The sequence below is a fragment of the Schistocerca piceifrons genome, chromosome X (genome assembly GCF_021461385.2).
Source record: "Schistocerca piceifrons isolate TAMUIC-IGC-003096 chromosome X, iqSchPice1.1, whole genome shotgun sequence".
Taxonomy (NCBI): Eukaryota; Metazoa; Arthropoda; class Insecta; order Orthoptera; family Acrididae; genus Schistocerca; species Schistocerca piceifrons.
The window spans coordinates 928,896,323-928,915,981 of NC_060149.1; the positions used below are offsets into that span (position 1 = coordinate 928,896,323).

Consider the following 19,659-nt stretch of genomic DNA (forward strand, 5'->3'; position numbering starts at 1 on the left):
ACTTGTGGTATACAGAGTGATTCAGCTAAGGTGAGCACCTGAGATATTTTCCGAGTCATTTAATATATCATAATTCTGTGTTCACACAAATTAATTGTGAAAAAGCCCTCACTAAAATAACATACAGTCTCTTTTCATGACTATATTAATTACAGATATAGCGGTATCAACAAATTTAATGGTGTTTCACTGTTCAAAATCTGATTGGTTGTTTTGGAGACATTGCAGTATTTAGAACTGATCTGTTTTCAACATGAAGTCTATTGTTGGCATATGTGGAAGTTCGTGTTTTTGTCCCGAATTTCCACGCCAGGCTGATGGGACAGTCCTACTTGATGCAGCTGATATATCCTGCTTACAAAACTGGAATAGCAGAGAAAAATTTAATTTAAAATTGAGACTAATCACACTTGGCTACATGTGGCTGGACCCTCTTTGGTTATCAAAAATTAACACAGACTTCCTCTCCGAGTTTACCCCAGAGATAAATAGCACCTGGTTGCGTAGTGCTTGTCAGCTGTAGGGAACAGTACAATGTTTGTTATTGACAGGCTATAGTCTTCATTCTCCCTTTATCCATTGTTCTCTCTTTCCAATAATAGTTACAACTTCACATGTGACAAGAATGAGCATCCTGACACCCCCACAGGTGGCACACCACTCTTTCGCGGGTTAATGCTTGGCTATCCAAGGGCCCCAGCCTTACAGCATCTTTTTCCTTCCATGCTGCATGTCAAGCCTCTTGCTATACTTTTCCCCTCCATTGGGCAACGTGTCTGGGGTTCCTTTCTTTGTTTACCTTTTCCTATCCTTCCTTCGCTTTGGTGTTTGAGGTTCCTCTTTTTCTTCTTCCTCCCTGTGTGCTCCTGAAGGTCGACCCACGCCTCTGACGCGTAACATGTGACTGGGTAATGCATAATTCTCGGCCCTGGGTCGACAGGTAGGGTTCGCATGTACCCCCTGGTACAGGCCGGGCCCAGGGAGGGGTAATTGGCCAAGCTGCTACCTTCCCAAATTTCCAGTTGGTCCCTCTGTTAGGTATTTGGGAGGTGTGAACAATCACCTAATTCGGGTACGCCTCCTCGTGGCAGGGGCCCCCAGTTGGAAGGAGAGTGCCATCGGAGACGCTGGCAATCGTGGGGTATTTTCTTGCGATGAGTCAATCACCTGCACAATCGACGTCTATGAAATGTAAATGGAATGAGGCTAACGATTCAAAGACACTTCCAGCTGCACCACGGTTCCTCGTGGTTCCACATACTGAAGATGGTCAGTCCTTCGCGACGGTAAATCTGTTTATTATTCAGAAAGGTGTTGATGCAATTGCCGGCCCTGTGAAATCCTGCTCTCGTTTACGCAATGGCACTTTGCTTTTGGAGACTACTTCTGATTCTTGAGCACAACACCTGCTTGCGGCTTCGCTTCTCCACAGCTATCCTGTTCGTGTCGAGGCCCGTAGAACTCTGAATTCTTCCCGCGGTTGTATTTACACTAGGCTGCTCGGGGTGTGACAGAGCCCAAAATCAAAATGTACCTCTCTGATCAGGATGTCATTGTCATCCGTCAGGTGATGGAAAATTTAGATTCCTCCTTAGTGGCCACACACACTCTTTTTCTCACCTTCAGTCCAAGATCAATGCAGGCTATGAAATTATCACAGTCCGACTGTACATTCTGACCCTGACATGCTGCTACCATTGTCATTGTTTCAACCACACACACGTCTTGTTGACCCCCAGCCAAATGTGTAACGTGTGGTAGGGATGCGCACGAGGGTGATTATCCGCCTCCTCCTCCCCGCTGTATCGACTGCAATGGCGGCCATACCGCCTCCTCTCGAGATTGTCTCTTTTATTTGATGAGTGGGCTGTCCGGGAGATCTGGGTAAAAGAAAAAGTTCCTTACCTGGTCACTCGCAAGTTACTGGCTAGTCGCAAATCCTGCCCTCTACCAGCTGGCACTTACAGTAGTGTTCTTGCTACATCTCGCTCCGTGAAGAACATGGCCTTGCAGATGTGCGACCTCAAATTCAGCTCTGAAGTTTTGAAATTGTCCAGTGTCGAGGTAGCATTGCTGTCCCCTCATCCAGCCATGCGATGAGCCATCAAACCCTCGCCTTGAGAGGCGAAGTCACCAGCTACACGACAGGCAGGCTGAAAAAGACAGAAGCAGTGCTCCCGCGGAGACCTCCTATGTCCCTTCAGCCAACCGACACCTGATTCTGCCTCTGCTAACTGGAAAAGCTCGAAGAAATCTGTCAGAGGCAAATGGTATTCTGCTTCGCAAGCTTGAAGATTCTCTTCGCCGATGTCGCCACGTGGTACCTTCGCCCGGTTGGCCTCAGTGTCGTCGGTGCGCACCACCGACTGTTTCTCTGCATTGGACTCCGCAGACTGACAGTACGAGAAAGCCGATGCTTCTGTGGACCTCGTGGAGCAGGATCCTCCTGCCTCTGTGCCCTGTAGCAGCGAGTCTTTACAGGCTGGCACTCAGCAGCCACCGGGTGACATCCATTCATCTTTTCCTCGTCCTGACTCTCCTCCGATGGAACGTTTGCAGCCTTTGATCTGACAAAGAGGATTTACGGGACTTTTAGAATCGCAGTGTCCCCTTGTACTCTGCCTTCAGGAAACAAAATTGCGTCCTCATGACTGCTTTGGGCTTTTGCATTTCTTCCTGGTCCGTTTTGACCTTCCCCCTGAGGTCGGCATTCCATCTCGTGGGAGAGTGATGCTGCTCGTGCGGGATGACGTTCGTAGTCGACCCGTCTCCTTGACTATCTGTTTTTGAGCTGTTGTGTTTCGCCTTTTCCTTCCTCCCCTTATGTTTTACCTTTGTACCATTTGTATCCCTCCGTCATTCGATGTCATCGGGGCAGGCTTCCTCCAGCTTATTGGGCAGCTACCTCACTCATTTCTGCTGCTTGGTTACTTTAATGCATACCATCCCCTTAGGGGTTCTCCCAGAACCTGTCGGAGAGGTGCCCTCTTGTCTGACCTTCTTAATCAACTTAACCTCTTCTGCCTTAACACAGGAGCACCCACATGCCTTTCCGTCTCCTGGCACACCTATTCCCATTTGGACCTATCCTTCTGCACTGCTCAGCTTGCCCACCGTCTCAAGTGGTCCATTCTTTCTGACATGTACTCGAGTGACCATTTCCCGTGTGCTATCCGTTTGCTGACTCCTACCCCACCTGCGTGCACACACAAATGGCAGCTTACTAAGGCTGACTGGTGGCTTTACTCCTCCCTGGCAACCTTTAATGAACAAGATTTCCCATAGTTGTGATGACCAGGTGGATTATCTTACAAACATTATCCTTACCGCCGCCGAACTTTCCATTCCTTGCATTTCCTCTTGGTCCCTCGGTGAACTGAGGCATGCCGCGATGCAATTCGCGTGCGGAGACATGCTCTCAATGTTTTTAACCGTCATCTTACGATGGCAAACAGCATTTATTATAAACAGTTGCATGCACAGTGTCGTCATGTTCTTTGGGATAGCAAAAATGCTAGCTGGATTTCATTCAGTACTTCTTTCAACAGTTCCACTCCATCTTCCAACGTGTGGGCCGACCTCCAATGGCTCGCTGGGACTAAGATCCAGTCCCCAGTTTCTGGCCTGACAGTAGCAGATGATGTCATTGTGGACCCTATTGCTATCACCAATACCTTGGGCCACCATTTTGCGGAAATTTCGAGCTCTTTCCACTATCGCCCTGCCCACCTCCATCGGAAATGAGTGGAGGCGGCTCAGGCCATACACTCCTCTTCTCAGATTTGTGAGTGCTACAATGTCACCTTTACTATGAAAGAGCTAGATCATGCTCTCAGTTCACCCCGATCCTCCGCTCCAGGGCCAGATGCTGTCCACATTCAGATTTTGCAGCACCTTTCTCTTGTGGGCAAGTACTTACTGCTTAATGCGTACAACTGCATCTGGGCTGATGGCACGTGTCCTAGATGCGAGTGTGAAGCCACTGTCATACACATATCTAAGCCCAGTAAGGACAAACACCTTCCTTCTAGCTACTGCCCCATCTCTCTCACAAGCTGTGTTTGCAAGGTGGTGGAACGTATGATTGATGCCCAGCTGGTATGGTGCCTTGAGTCTCGCAATTTGCTAACTATTTCACAGTGTGAATTTTGAGTGCGCCATTCTGCAGTTGAACATCTCATGACTTTGTACACTCGTGTCATGAATGGTTTTCTGCGAAAATCCCAAACTGTGGCCATGTTTTTCAATTTGGAGAAGGTCTGTGACACCTGCTGGAGAACTACTATCCTCTATACTCTCTACGTGTGGGGCTTTCGTGGCCGCCTGCCCCATTTTCTTGAGGCATTTTTAAAAGACCGAGTTTTCAAGATGCATGTAGGTGTTGCCTTGTCGGACACTTTTATCCAGGAAATGGTGTACCTCAGGGTTCCATCCTAAGCATCGTCCTCTTTGCTACCACCATTAACGCTGTAATGGTCTGTCTCCCGCTGGGCATCTACGGCTCCTCCCTTTTTGTTGACAATTTTGCCATCTATTGCAATTCTCCACAGATCTGTCTCATTGAGTGATTTCTTCAGTGATGTCTCGATTGTCTTTACTCACGGAGCATCGACAATGGCTTTCATTTTTCCACTGACAAAACTATTCACACAAATTTCTGTTGGCGCAGTTGGTTTCTCTCACTATCTTTTACACCTTGGGCTTGTTGCTCCTCCATTCATTGAAACTACAAAATTTCTGGGGCTCATACTCGATAGGAAACTCTCCTTTGTCTTACCTGGCAGCCTGCTGTATGCAGTTCCTCAATGTCCTATGTGTACTCAATGGTACTTCCTGGGCTGCAGCACCTTCAACGTTGCAGATCCTCGACCCGATTCTCCATTGTGGCGTCAGACTGGCGACAGATGCCTTCCAGCTTCCGTAGGACCAAATTGAGGAGCAAATCGCCAAGGTCATGGAATGTGTCAGTACATGAAATTACAGCATAATTTAAGTAATAACAGATAAAAATAAAATGTTTATGAACCCGTAAAAAGTCAGTCCATAAGTTTAAGTAAACACAATCAACAATACGACAAGAATCGGCTTGCTTTTTCAAGGAACTCCTCGACAGAATAGAAGGCATGACCCATGAGGAAACTCTTCAGTTTCGATTTGAAAGCTCACGGATTACTGCTAAGATTTTTGAATTAGAGTGGTAGCTTATTGAAAATAGATGCAGCAGTATATTGCACACCTTTCTGCACAAAAGTTACGGAAGTCCGATCCAAATGCAGATTTGATTTCTGCCGAATATTGATGGAGTGAAAGCTGCTTATTCTTGGGAATAAGCTAATATTGTTAACAAGAAATGATAGTAAGGAATATATATTTTGAGAGGCCAATGTCAAAATACCCATACTCGTGAACAGGAGTCGACAAGAGGTTCGTGAACTTACACCACCTATTGCCCGAACCGCCCATTTCTGAGCCAAAAGTATACTTCTACAATGGGAAGAGTTACCCCAAAATATGATACCATCTGACATAAGTGAATGACAATAAGTAAAGTAGACTAATTTTCGTGTCGAACACTCACTCACTTCAGATACCGTTCGAATAGTAAAAATGGCAGCATTAAGTCTTTGAACAAGATCCTGAATGTGGTCTTTCCACAACAGTTTACTATCTATCTGAACACCTAGAAATCTGAACTGTTCAGTTTCATTAATCATATGCCCATTGTGTGAAATTAAAATGTCAGGTTTTGTAAAAACTGAGTCTTACTGTGATTTAGTTGATAGCAAACTGTGTGATATAAAATGATCCCACATACATACACAGCCTTTTCAATAACTTTAGCAAACACTGATGGCATAGAAATAGGTCTAAAATTGTCTGCATTATCCCTTTCTCCCTTTTTATAAAGCGGCTGTACTGTTGAGTACTTTAATTGTTCAGGAAACTGACCATTCCTAAAGGAAAAATTACAAATATTGCTAAATATTGGACTAACATGTGCAGCACAGTACTTTAATATTCTGCTAGGCACTCCATCATAACCATGAGAGTCCTAACCTTCAGTGATTTAATTATTGACTCAATCTCCCCCTTGTCTGTATCACAGAGGAGTATTTCAGACATCAATCTTGGAAAGGCATTTGCCAAGAGAGTTATGATTCCCTGTAGAAGCTAAATTTTTATTTCATTCACCAGCAATGCTCAGAAAATGATTGTTAAATACTGTACATATATCTGATTTATCAGTAACAGAAATATTTTTACTACAAGCTAACTTTATATCGTCGACCTTGTGCTGCTGATCAGACACTTCCTTCACAACTGACCATATGGTTTTAATTTTATCCTGTGACTTAGCTGTTCTATTTGCATATCACATACTCTTTGCCTTCGTAATAATGTTTTTATGCACCTTACAATACTGTTTGTCATGGGCTACTGCTGCTTGAATGTGACTTGATTGGGATTTAGGTTTTCTGTGATTTCCCTAAATCACTTCAGGTAAATGCTGGGATGGTTCCTTTGAAAGGGCATATCCAGCATCCTTCAGGAATCTGAGCTTGTGCTCCATCTCTAATGATCCCATTGTTGACAGGACATTAATCTCCTGCTCTTCCTCCTTCTATTTTTTTTCTTTTGATAAGCAATTTCTCGTGTACATTCGTGTATATACAAGAATATTTCACTCATTTCAAATAATTCATATCACTTACTTTCTCTCATATAAAAGTAGTTTTTAGAAACTTCAGTTCAGTTTTCGTAGAATCAATGTTGTTGTTAATAGGTTAGCTTAAGAGCACTTCCATATTTTCTCAGCTATTCGTTCATCCTTCATTAACTCTATGTTTTGTGGCCAACACTAAAATTTTGGCAACATCCTTTATGGTAAGAATTTGTGTTCACAATTTGTTGGCATTTGACTAAGTAACATTTCCTGCAGTAGATGACAAGGCACATACTGACAGTAAAACAGATGAAATTAAAAAAAAATAAATAAAAAATAAAAAAATAAACAAAATGTGGAAAGAAAAGATTTGCAGTGGCATAATTACATTACTATGAAAGGCTGTATATTATGCAAAGGAACTCCTGTATACAATTAAAGGACTATTTCACAAAGAAACCTTCCCACTTATATTTGAAAGTCTGAATCACTCACATTTTTCTATCGTGTATTTACTGAGTGAATTCTGTCTTATCTTTTGAATGAGTCCATATTATTAATGACAAATATTGCAAGAGAGAATTCTGAAATTTTTGAACAAAAGCCTGTAAGAAGTTTGAAACTGATATTGCAATAATTCTGACTGGTTTTCTGTGCTAAGATTGTTTATGAATGGATGCAGTTGCCACAAAATGATACCACTGGAGATAGTAGAGTGAAAGTGAGCTAAGTAAACCAGCTTTTGCATTTTAGTGTCAGCATCACAGTGGAGGTTGCTTTTATAGATGTTGAATGTGATAGTCAAGAAAACTTCTCTTATATCATTAGTTCAAAGAATTTAAGATGTTAGGCTTAACTACTTATTTGACTACCTTGTCACGATGAAATTTCACTCTTATGATAATTCCTGGCCAGAAAATGCATGCATTGTGTTTTGTTGGAATTAAGTTATATGTCTTCTGGAAGTTGCAAGCTGATATACCCACTACCATTAGCAAACCTGTTCCTTGAAGATTGACACTAGAAGACAGTCTTGTTTCCTAGTCGTTAGATAGGAAATGAACAATCTTCCTTGATTCCATAGTACTTCAGTTTACACACATGTATATCACATTCCATACAATCAAACTCTTTTTGTTAAAACAAAGAAGATGGCTTATCATTTAGCTTCCCAAGTGCCAGAATAAATTGCATTTTCCTTATGCAAAACTGCCAGTCTCACAAACTGTATATGCTGAGATGTGTTAATCATTACCTTTTGAAAAATCTCAGAAAAAGCTGTTAGTAAGGAAATGGGCCTGTAATTGCCAATGTTGTGTGTATTGGTCCCCTTTTATAAAGTGGTTTCATTAACAGGCATTTTAATTTTTTTGTAAAGTGACTACATCTGAGAAAGACACATTGCATACATGAGTGAGTACAGTGGTGATGTACAGTGTACTTATCTTAGACTTAATTCATTTTTCATCATACCCATTTGACTCTTTATTCTTCAGTGATGTAATAATTTATTCCATTTCCTCCTTGCTCTTTTTGCTGTAGGTGCATGTCATAATTATCATGGAACATCAGCTTTTAAAAGTTATTGAATGAGATGGCTTAGTAGTAAGTCACTGGATTCACATTTGGGAAGAAAGTGGTTAAAATCCCTTTATGATTGTCCAGATTTAGGTTTCTCATGGTTTCCCTAAATTGGCTAAGGCAAATTTTGAGATGGTTCCTTTGAGGAGGAAATGGTCTATTTCCTCCATCTCTGACGATCTCATGATAAATGGGATGTTAAACCCTAATCTTCCTTTTGTTCCTTGTAAAAGTTGCACATCCTTGCCAGTACCGATAAAACATTGTTTGTTGACAAGCAGTGGTTGTTAAATATTTTGCAGGACCAGGGTGAGCCACTTAACAATTTCATTCTTCCACCAGAGAGATGTAAAATGTTGAGTATGTACCTTCTACCCTGATACTGCTTTCACAACATATCAGTTAGTTTTTAATTTCTGTCTAAAAGCTGCCTACCCTTTATGTATAATGCATTGTTTTAACCTTTTTGATATCATTCCATAGCATTTTGCAGTGTTATCTGTCTTTAGATTCTGTGACTGAGCTGTGATAATTCTTAACTTTAAGAGACAGATCCTGCAGCCTCCTATACGACATTCTGATCCCATTATTTATCAAAACTGGTTGCATATTCTCCTGTTTTGCTTGCAATATTTTAATGAATGTCTGTTGAAAAAAGTGATAAATTGCTCTAAAAATGTTGTATGTTCATCACCCATGTTGTCTCTACTGTAGACTTTTTCTCAAGAGTGTTTTTTGAGATTGGTATTAGATGTCTGCATTGCATGTGGATCCATATATCTGAATGTTTTGTATACAGCCTTGGAGCATGACTCTTCCTTGATTCCTTTCAGTGTAAATATCTGTGCTTCATTATCTGGCAGGCCATTACTAATTGGAGGGGTTGGTGGAAGGAAGTGCAAACCCATGAGAGAGTCATTCTGTGTCATTGAATGCTTTAAGTTTTATTAAATTCAAAGACAAGAACATAAATACATTTAGACAAAACAATATCTAGTAGACAGCTTTATCTAGTGGTACAAATGGAACAACTTGTTACCAACATGGTGTACTCAAAAGCACAATAGATAGTGTGATCAGACCAGTCTTTACTAAACTGAGGATTAGTACTTTCTACCACAGACCCCTACAGTTGTATTCACATGATACTCTTCAACAAGAGAACAATACATAAAACTATTATTTATGACTGTGCTGCTGTTTCCCTGTACTCTAGTTGCAAACTACACTGTCTGTACCAGGTTGTAGGACTCGAGTGTCCATTAACATTCAACTTGTGTGTTTTGCATTTTGCCATGTTGCAGCATGAATCATTGCAAAAACTGTGTGCATTGTTCTAATTTGTATTACAATATTACTGAAACAAGAGGCTTGTTTATTTCATTACTAATCTATATGTAGACCATCAAAGAAGGAAGAAAACATGCCAACTTCTGCATATGCTTTCACTGTTGTTCAGTGATACTTGTAATATTAGCATTGCTTGGTAATTGTATAAAATGATATAACATAAAAATAATCTTTAAATGTTCATGTTTGGAAGATCTATACAAAATTTCTGTGCTGTAATACAGACAGTCTTTGTGTATTTGCAGTAGACTTTGTGCTATTAACTGGGCTTCTTGTGTAAATTAAATGTATTACAGCTGAGTGAATAAGATTAAAAGTTCTCCACAAATTTGTTAATGAAGCACCTATTAAATTTTTCTTTGATGAATGCTATAGTTGTAGACCCCATTGTGTAAGTCTGTCTGCAGTTGACATTTACAGTTTAAAATAATTTTGATTCTTTGTGCTCTTGTTCTTTTTTCAGGTTTTCATATCCTGTGCCCTGCCCAAATTGTAGTGCCATTGCTTTTTGTAGTAATTTTTGCAGAGACAGGGCTCTAGAATCTCATCATAAAATGGAGTGTGGAATATTGCAAATACTGTGGGATTCAGGTGCATCTGTTACGTGCCTGATGGCTTTACGAATAATATCACAGAAAGGACTGCAATATTTCTTGGGTTTGAAAGACAGCTTAACAAAGGTATTTTTTGTTTTTAATGTTTATGTATGAAACAAAAGTCTTGCATTACAATGTAAGTATGTATGTTTTGTGTTTCAGGGTCAGGAAGGTGAGCAATATTGCAGCTCTGATTACAAGGCTGTCTACAATTTAGTTACACATTCACAGCAGAGAGGAGTAGTAGACCTGTTACTTCGTACCAGTATGGCTGTGCTGCTTCTGCGATGTTTAAAAATGACAGACTATTTTGAGTGCTCTGGTTAGTTGAAAGTACATTTGGGGTTTGAAACATGAATACTGAAAGTTTTACTACTTTGTGGAGTAGAATTCACTAGCCTTCATGGCTTGCTGTTCTGTTTTCATTTTTCATGTCACTTTCTTTGTTAGTTTGAAGACAGCTGTCATTTTGAGTAAGACATTTTTGTAGATTGTTGAGGATAAAAAAGTTGTAATTTAGCTGATGGCAAGAAATATTTCAACTCTTACTCTATTTGTCTACATGCCTTAAGAGAAAAAGGAGCTAACTAGTGTGTTTTGAAAATGACAATTACACTAATAAAACTTTCAGTTACCAGTAATAATTTTTAAATGTGTGAAGTTTTTGCCATCATCAATTTTGCATACCATGTCCTGACACATCTCTTGGCTGTTTGGAGAATTGATCAATGAATTGTAGTATATTTGTCTATTTTCATTCTATTTATTATAAAGTACAAAATCCATAGTTGAGAAAAAAGTCATTAGAACAGTGTGAAAGCCGGCCGAAGTGGCCGTGCAGCTCTAGGCGCCGCTGTCTGGAACTGCGAGACCGCTACAGTTGCAGGTTCAAATCCTGCCTCGGGCTTGGATGTGTGTGATGTCCTTAGGTTAGTTAGGTTTAACTAGTTCTAAGTTCTAGGGGACTAATGACCTCAGAAGTTGAGTCCCATAGCGCTCAGAGCCATTTGAACCATTTTTTGAACAGTGTGAAAGATATGTAGACCACAGTTAAACAGACCCAGAATTCTGTGTTTACATTCCACTGCATGTGCTGCCTGTTGGAATTTGGGAGAATGTTAGGAATTTGTTTAGAATCATGTTTAACATCCATGAGATGAAGTCGGAAAGCCAATCTATACATCCATTACCCTGCCTTCGCTTATGTACATTAATCTACAGCGTCTGTTTCCAGCATGCTTCCAACAGAAATGAATAATGTGAGCAGTATTTTTCATATCTACAAGAGAACAAAGTCACACTAGGTTTTGACTTCACATTATGGATGCCTTTTATCGCTTCAATTGGGAATTGAAATTGTTGAAATCAAACAGTACATACACTTGATCATTTTATAATAATTCGAAGAGGTCTCAGAAATTATATTGTTAGACAGTTTCATAATCACATTAGTTGGTCTTGGGGGGAATGCATATCGCTCTTTCTCATTTTTCCTGATTTGGATATGTTAATTAAAATATTTTTGCAAATAAAGAGCCCCTTTTTAATTTTTTGCCCTAATTTCCCTTGAGGTTCATGAAGAAAGTTATTAAGTTGTGGCAGTAATAATCCACACATACTTGTCACTGACATTATTGTGTACTAATGTCACTACAGTCATAAATTGCACAGCCAATTCTTTCTCTCTACCACACACATACACGCACACTCGTGCAGTTTGCGCTCAGTTTTTTCACAATACCTAAGTGATCAGCGTTAAACATAGCAGTTGCATGGATAACAGGAAGCTCCATCTTCACATCAACCGTGGATTTATCTACAGTATTACCTATTAATACTAGCTGCTTTGCACATTTATTTGAAGTAAATTTTGTAATTGTATGGCTTCCCTCTCTTTCTGACCGAGCGAGGTGGCGCAGTGGTTAGACATTGGACTCGCATTCGGGAGGACGACGGTTCAATCCCGCGTCCGGCCATCCTGATTTAGGTTTTCTGTGATTTCCCTAAAGCGCTCCAGGCAAATGCCGGGATGGTTCCTTTGAAAGGGCACAGCCGACTTCCTTCCCCATCCTTCCCTAATCCGATGAGACCGATGACCTCGCTGTCTGGTCTCCTTCCCCAAACAACCCAACCCAACCCCCCCCCCCCCCCCTCACTTTCTGAACCAGATCAACTAAGTCTGTAAATCAGCAATGTTCATCTCACTTGCATCTCAGGGGGTCTGGCCTCATACATCTCTTTTGGTACTGATACATTGTCTCATATACAATTCATTTGGTGTGTATTCTTTCTTTGTCTAATTCTTTCTTATATTTATACAACTCACATTCAGATTTTATGAAGCACAACTGACTTCATACACTGCTTAAACTTTTCCCCCTTCTTTGTGTGGCCATAAAGTCAGTGTTTCCCTTGTCAGTGAAAGCTATTGGGATACATGGTTTTGTAGGACTACTAAGGTATTCTTGTTCAGGGCTCATACTGCCAATACTATCGTCGCTCGAACCACAGTTGCCTGAATTTTCAGAATTATTTCATATTTCTTACAATGTTGCCACAGTGGTATCAAAATTTAATCATTTTTCCAATGAATGCCCAAAAAATTAACCAGCTAATCATACATATGTAGGTCTTCAGGAGAATTACTGCATTTATCTGATTAAAAGATGAGGAATTTTTTCCCAAATTTGTCATTTGAAAGGTACAGTCATCTTATATTCACAGATAAATCTATTACTGCTGTGGTCAGTGTTTTTAAATTGGGTAATAGATTATTATATGAGTTGTCTTACATTTACAGATGTAAATTGAGGTCACATGCTGATTTATTTTGAAGAATTTGAAATGGGAGGGATTGGTGAATGGGCAGCAAATTTCATTGTGCTGCTAACAGTAGGAATGTATACAATGGACCTTGGCTTTTTATGAACACCTACCATGATTAAACTGCAGTTTGCCGTATCACATTTTTAGTTATAACTGGGCTAATTTTAAAATTGGTCAATACTCAATAGTATAAATTTCTGCTGGAGGTGGTAAAAGTCTATCTAGATGCTAGTAGCATACTTACACATTTCGTGCAGCACTGATCCAGTGCTCTCAAATAGGAACAATAGGAATTAAAGGGGTTGTGTCAGCTGCCAGTTTTATGCAGCCAATGAGAGAGTTGTGGGCAGATTACATGTTTGGAAGCAAGAGACGAAGGAATATTGCCACATTCTCACATCTATATAAATGTGAAATCCGCTATCTGTTAGGAGAAAACAGCTGTGTTCCCAGGCCCACTGCAACCACAGCCTTGGAAATCACAACATTTTTGGAGGGAACAGCCAAATATTTATGACTACCAAGATTATAAATTTCATTGTTGCTTATATGTAGAAATACATTAACCATTTTCTTGCCACTGGTTAGGTGGAACTATCACCCCATGAGCTACACATAGCTGATGCATTGCTAACCTGTGAGCATTAGAGACCCACTGCCGTGACTACCAGAGGCCGTGATTTAGACTTTACCCCCGTGAGACAAATTAATGCTAGCAAAAAGTGTGTGCACACAGAACTCTTGAAACACAGCACGACTTACGAAACATGATCTGCTACTGTTCTAGAGCACTATTAATTTTCATAGTGGGCTACAGTGTTAATCCAAAGTTGCATGGTTTCTGCCGATTCAGCTAGAGGGAGCTGAAAGCAAAGAACAACACAGACCTGGTAATAATTCCTGACGGCATGAGCTCACAACTTCAAGTAATGGATGCTGTGAATAGTCTTTTTGGAGTGAAGGCTCACTTGTGACAACTTTACAGTGAGTGTGCCCTCAGGGGCTCAGCATTTACTTGCCGGCTATGGGCTTGGCGACTCCGGGTTTCCTGAGCTGGGGATTGGTAAGCGCCGCCAATCCTCTGTCACCATAAGCTCTGGGCATGCTTCAGTGACCACTGCACCGTGCAGCGGTGGGATGTTGTGTGTCTCAGGGAACGGGGATCTTGGCTTGACCACCCGGATCGCATGGACGGAATAAACCTCTGTAAAAAAAATACCTCAATCTCGAGGTGTGCTGCGCAATGATGGGACGCATGGTTGTTGAGGTGGAACAGCTGTTAGCGGGCCACCTCTGGGGAGCCTGCCGCATATCAGTTGTATAAGGTTTACTCAGGCACGCGGGGCTCTGTCTGAATGGACCCTTATTTCCCTAGTTGCTCGTGGGACCAAGATGGAACCCTCAAAATCATCTTCTTCTCCTCCCAGTGGGAAGGGTGTACCACCTGGGAGTATTCGCACCAATTCATTTAAAAGAGTGCAAGAGGCTAGTCCTCCTGACAATACGAATACTTTGGAATGCAGTAACAGGGCTCATGGAGTCATGAATAACAATGTGTTTCTGGTGATAAAGAGGAAGAAGGGGACATTCGAAAAAGTGTCTCCTTCTATATCCGTAAGGCTTTGGAAGGCCTTGCTGGAACATTAAAATCTGTAGAACGATTGTGTAATGGCTCATTGTTGGTCGAAACTAACAGGTCACAGCAGGTAGACCTTCTTAAGAAATTGCAGAAACTGGGTGACTGTGATATCATTGTTGAGATGCACAGCTCTCTCAACTCCAGTAAGGGCATTGTCACATGCCTAGATATAATGGACATGGACATAGCAGAACTGAAGCAAGAATGGGCATCCCAGGGAATAGTCGATGTGGGGCAACGAACCCGCAGGAATAATGGAGCAACTGAAAAGACTTCCACTTTCATTGTCACATTCAATTCTCCGACACTGCATGAACATCTTATGGCGGGGTTCCTTCGACTTAATGTTTGGCCTGACATTCCAAACCCTATGTGGCATTATAAATGCCAGCATTTTGGCCATACAACGGTGAGTTGTGGAGGCTTAAGCGATCTGCAGGAACTGCAGAAGAGCTGCTCATGACATGGGACTGACTGCCCTTCTCCGGTGATCTGCATCAGCTGGTCTGGGAGCCACACAGTCTGGAGCCGAGAATGCCCTGTTTTTGCTGAAGAACGCGAAATACAGAAGATAAGTGACCAATCAGATCCCATATGCCAAAGCCATAAAAGAATATAAGGTGACGAAACCCCGTCTTTGCCACCTCGTATTCCTCCATGATGCAGAAACCTATTCCCAAGGCGGACGCTTCAATGCAGAAGATGACTAGTGTGCCTATATCCACCACAAACACCTGTACTTGCACATGTACATTTCAAAGGAAAAAGAGTAAGGACAAAGCAATCCAGGCAGCCGCACCAGGAAAGGTCAACAACAGTTCTGCAGCGAGCGTTTAGAAGGTAGAAGAAAATGGGAGTGCCTCCCATCACCCCCTTTCCCCCTCATCCTCGAAGGGACAGGGTGCAAGGAAAGGCTCACAACATTTGGGTCATTCTTTCCTGTCTGACTGATAAGAAAGATATCATGGAGTTAGATACCTTGGATCCAGGCAGCCCCTCCACTCCCCCTCGCTCTTAAAGTGCTTCACCTCCCTGGTGCAAAGATAGGGGTAAATTAAAACCGCACCGATGACATTGCTTCCGTACTACAATGGAACGTGAATGGGTTCAGGACTCATGTGGAGGAACTGAAACTCCTGGTCCGAGAATGTTGTATCTAGAGGTGCCGATGAAGTAGCTGGCAGCATTTTAAAGGCTTTAGACACGGTGAAGGAAGAGCGTCATCAGAGGCTTGTCATTTATTCTGATTTGTGTGTTGGACAAAATAAAAACTATATTATCGTAGGTCTGTGGTTGTACCTCCTAGATGAAAAATGTTTTGATTTTGTTGAGCACAAATTTCTCCTCCCAGGTCACGTGTTCATGCCATGTGACAGGGATTTTGGAGCTGAAAAGAAAGACACAGGCTGTGTACACTCCAGCAAAATGGGATGAACCTATAAGAAAGAGCAACAGAAGTGTCGTGGATGATTTATGAGCTTGTAGACTGCCAGTTAATTCCTAAGTATCCAAATGGACATCAAATTAAGGCAGCAAAATTCAAAGACCTTCAAAGTTTACTGCAATTTGTGCCTCCAATATATACAAGTTTTTATCAGTCATTGATAAGTGTTGGTAGTGACAATACAGTGGAACAGGAAAACATTGATGAGGAGTTTGACTATTAATAACATGCTATGTAATGTATCTACATGTCAAGGATTTCATTTTCTGTACTTTAAATGGTAATAAAGTGGCCTAATATTTAACAGTATCTGCAACACACCATCTAGTTACTGTCACAACTATTGGTATCACAGCAGGAGTTCACATTACTATACAAAATCATATTTCCTTAATTCCCATTTCCTGACACAACATACTGTGGTGGCATGTGCCCCTTTTCCACTAGGCCCATCAATTACTACTACCATCTTCGGGGGTGAAAGTTATATTCTTTTGGTTGATTTCAGTGAACGTGAGTCTTGAAAGGAGAATATAAGATGAACATTAACAAAAGCAAAACAAGGATAATGGATTGCGGTTGAATTAAATAACGTGATGCTGAGGGAATCGGGTTAGGAAATGAGACACTAAAAGCAGTAGATGAGTTTTGGTATTTGAACAGTAAAATAACTGACGATGGCCAAAGTAAAGAAGCAATGGCAAGAAAACCATTTCTGAAGAAGAGAAATTTAACATTGAATATATATTTAAGTGTTTGGAAGTCTTTTCTGAAGGCGTTGTATGGAAATGAAATGTGGACGATAAATAATTTGGATAAGAAGAAAATAAAAGCTTTTGAAATGTGGTGCTACAGAAGAATGCCGAAGATTAGATGGGTAAATTGTGTAACTAATTAGGAAATGCTGAATAGAAGTGGGGAGAAAAGAAAGTTCTGGCATAACTTGTCTAAAAGAAGGGATCGATTGGTAGGACACTTTCTGAGATGTCAACGGATCACCAACTTAGTATTGGAGGGAACTGTTGGTGGCAAAAATATGGTAGGTACATCCAAAGGTTGTTGATTGCAGTAGTTATTTGGAGATGAAGAGGCTTGCACAGGCTAGAGTACTGTGGGGAGCTGCAGCAAACCAGTCTTAGGACTGAAGACCACAACAACAACAATGGGTCAACAATTACAGCTAACATGTACTGCAAAATTCATACCAACATGCGACAGTGTATCCAAAGTTGGTGATGCAGAAAACTGTAATTCTGTGTAGTCCTATTCCATGACAAGACAGTCCACACACCACTGCCCATACCGAGGATGAGATTCGGCATTTCCGTTGGGAACTTTTCAGTCGCCCACACAACAGACCCAACTTCTGTCATGAAGGGTGTTGTTGTTTCTAATACACCTAATAATTAATCTCAACAATGTACAGAGTTGTGTGTATCCCAGATCTACCATACCTGATGTGTCTTTGAAAATTGGTGTGTTTCAAAAATCCACCTGAGCAAACCTCCAAAGACAAATTGAGTAGTGAACCATACAGCACGTGGATAGTGAAGTAAACTTTGAAAAGAGCTCATTATACTGGACTCTTTCTCAAGGAATATTTTTTGGTATTTACCCCACTTGAGCTGTCTTTAAAAAAATATTCCTGGTGCTGACAAGTTGATCATTTAGAAATGGTGCATAATTATTTTATAGTAATGGACAAGTTTAAAAATATAGTCTAATGTTGGAAGGAGGAGAAAACATTTTATTGCAGCTATAATTTATTTTAATTAAGCAGTGGTCAGCACAGAGAACACCAGCAGTCTCTTACACTTGTTAAACATGGGCTTCAGCTAGGTGCATGCCATGCACAAATTTAGGAGATGGAAACCAGTAATTTAGTCATCACACTATCACAGGTGCCCATCTTAACACCTCTCGATTATTTCTTTTTTGAAAGGTGTGGGGGAGGGAGGGGATGGTGCGTTGAAGACTCTGTGTGCAAATAATATTTAAGTCATAATGTGTAATGGCCTGTTTTATCTGGCTTGAATAGTGTGTCAGGTGGCTATGTAGATGCACTACTAAGACATACATAGAGGTTTGAAGACTAACCCCCAAGTGCCTATGTATAAAGTGTGCCCACCACAAATAAAATTGTTTTGCACTGTTCCATTGTTGTTTCACAATTTTGAGCTCATACCTATTCCTTCATTATTACTTAAGCTAACACAGTAATAAATTACGTTGTCATATGTCCAAGTGAGCAGCCGTAATATGAAATAAACGGTCACCTAGCTGAGAAAAAATTTACATTTCATGCAAGAAAACGACCCAGAGCTAGCAGCACAATCTCACAATGAGGCACTTGTCTACTAGATTATTAGTAATTGAATAAGTGGTTGGCTGGAAGATGATGCAACTGCACTGTTTAATGGTTTGAGTGAGTCATTATTGTGGGGTAATGCCTGTCTGAGGCAACAGAGTGATGTAATGAAAGTTTATTTCGTTATTACTTAATTAAATAGTGCTCTAGCTCATGTTATGTAAATGTATTTTATTGTTGTTTAATTAAACAAAAATTTAATTGTGATTTTGATCATACATGTTTACCTTGGTAACGTAGAGATGTCTATTCTTCACATATGTACAAAGTGTGCCACGCGCCTGCTCAAGTTATTGAAAACGGCGCACCCGCTCGAGGGTTAACTGGAAAGCCAACTTTACATTAACACCATAGTGGTTGATTGCACTTGAAACCAATTTGCCATAGTGTGAGTTATGAATTTGAAATAAGTCATTTCAGAATTCTGTCTTGAGCATTTGCATATGCATATTTGCAATTTCGTTTTTGTAATGTGTAGCTACTCATCTACTCTTACATGGAATGCCCAGTGTCAATGGGAAGCGTCGGTTTAATTTCTAAGTTCAATTTTCAGAATTAGCTACCCTTGAACTACAATATCTATTTTACTACACAAATAAATTAGAGGCTTACAGTACTGAAAGCATTGTCTTATAACTGTCTCAAACCACTAGTTTGTCAGCCCCTGTGTGACAGATATATTTCAGATTTGCTGGTTGCAAATACATTTGACAATATAGGCAGTGTTAGCAGAAAGGTAAATTATTAAGGATGTGACTTCTAAGAGTTGTCAGGCATATTTTCTCTGATGTTTCAGCCCATATTTGTTATTTTGTTTTTGCAGTTTGTAGCTGAAGTCAGCCAAAACAAGTACTGATCGTCATGTCTTTTATGTGACACCAGTTGTTGACAGAAACTCAGTTTATTTCATTTTACAAGCAAAATGTGATTTTTAACGCCCATTCAATAGAGTGTTCCCAAATTAATTCAGCACGATATGTTTTGTCGGTCCGCATTAAGAGGAATGGTAAAACATGAAGGATAACCAGTACTTCAGCAGCGACAACACTGCCCTGGCCCACAGTGACTGCCGCCACCAGGCAGCAGTGCTGCTCAGTTGCTGCTGGAACACTGGTACTTTTTTGTGTTTTACACCCCTATTAACAGATATCGTTAAAAGGAATGTAGTATTAGACTAATTTGGGAATGTTC

General features: G+C 40.7%; 1 protein-coding gene across 3 annotated transcripts in view; it reads left to right on the top strand.

Annotated features, from left to right (window-relative positions):
- Positions 1-19,659, top strand: part of LOC124721249 (SET and MYND domain-containing protein 4-like) — a 139,468-nt gene that overhangs the window by 38,931 nt on the left and 80,878 nt on the right. For 2 of the 3 annotated variants that reach the window (XM_047246114.1, XM_047246112.1), the window contains exons 5-6: positions 10,059-10,275; positions 10,354-10,513. In XM_047246114.1, the coding sequence (XP_047102070.1) occupies positions 10,059-10,275; positions 10,354-10,513 (377 nt within the window). The remainder of the gene's footprint in view (positions 1-10,058; positions 10,276-10,353; positions 10,514-19,659) is intronic. The other variant, XM_047246113.1, reaches the window with a different exon arrangement.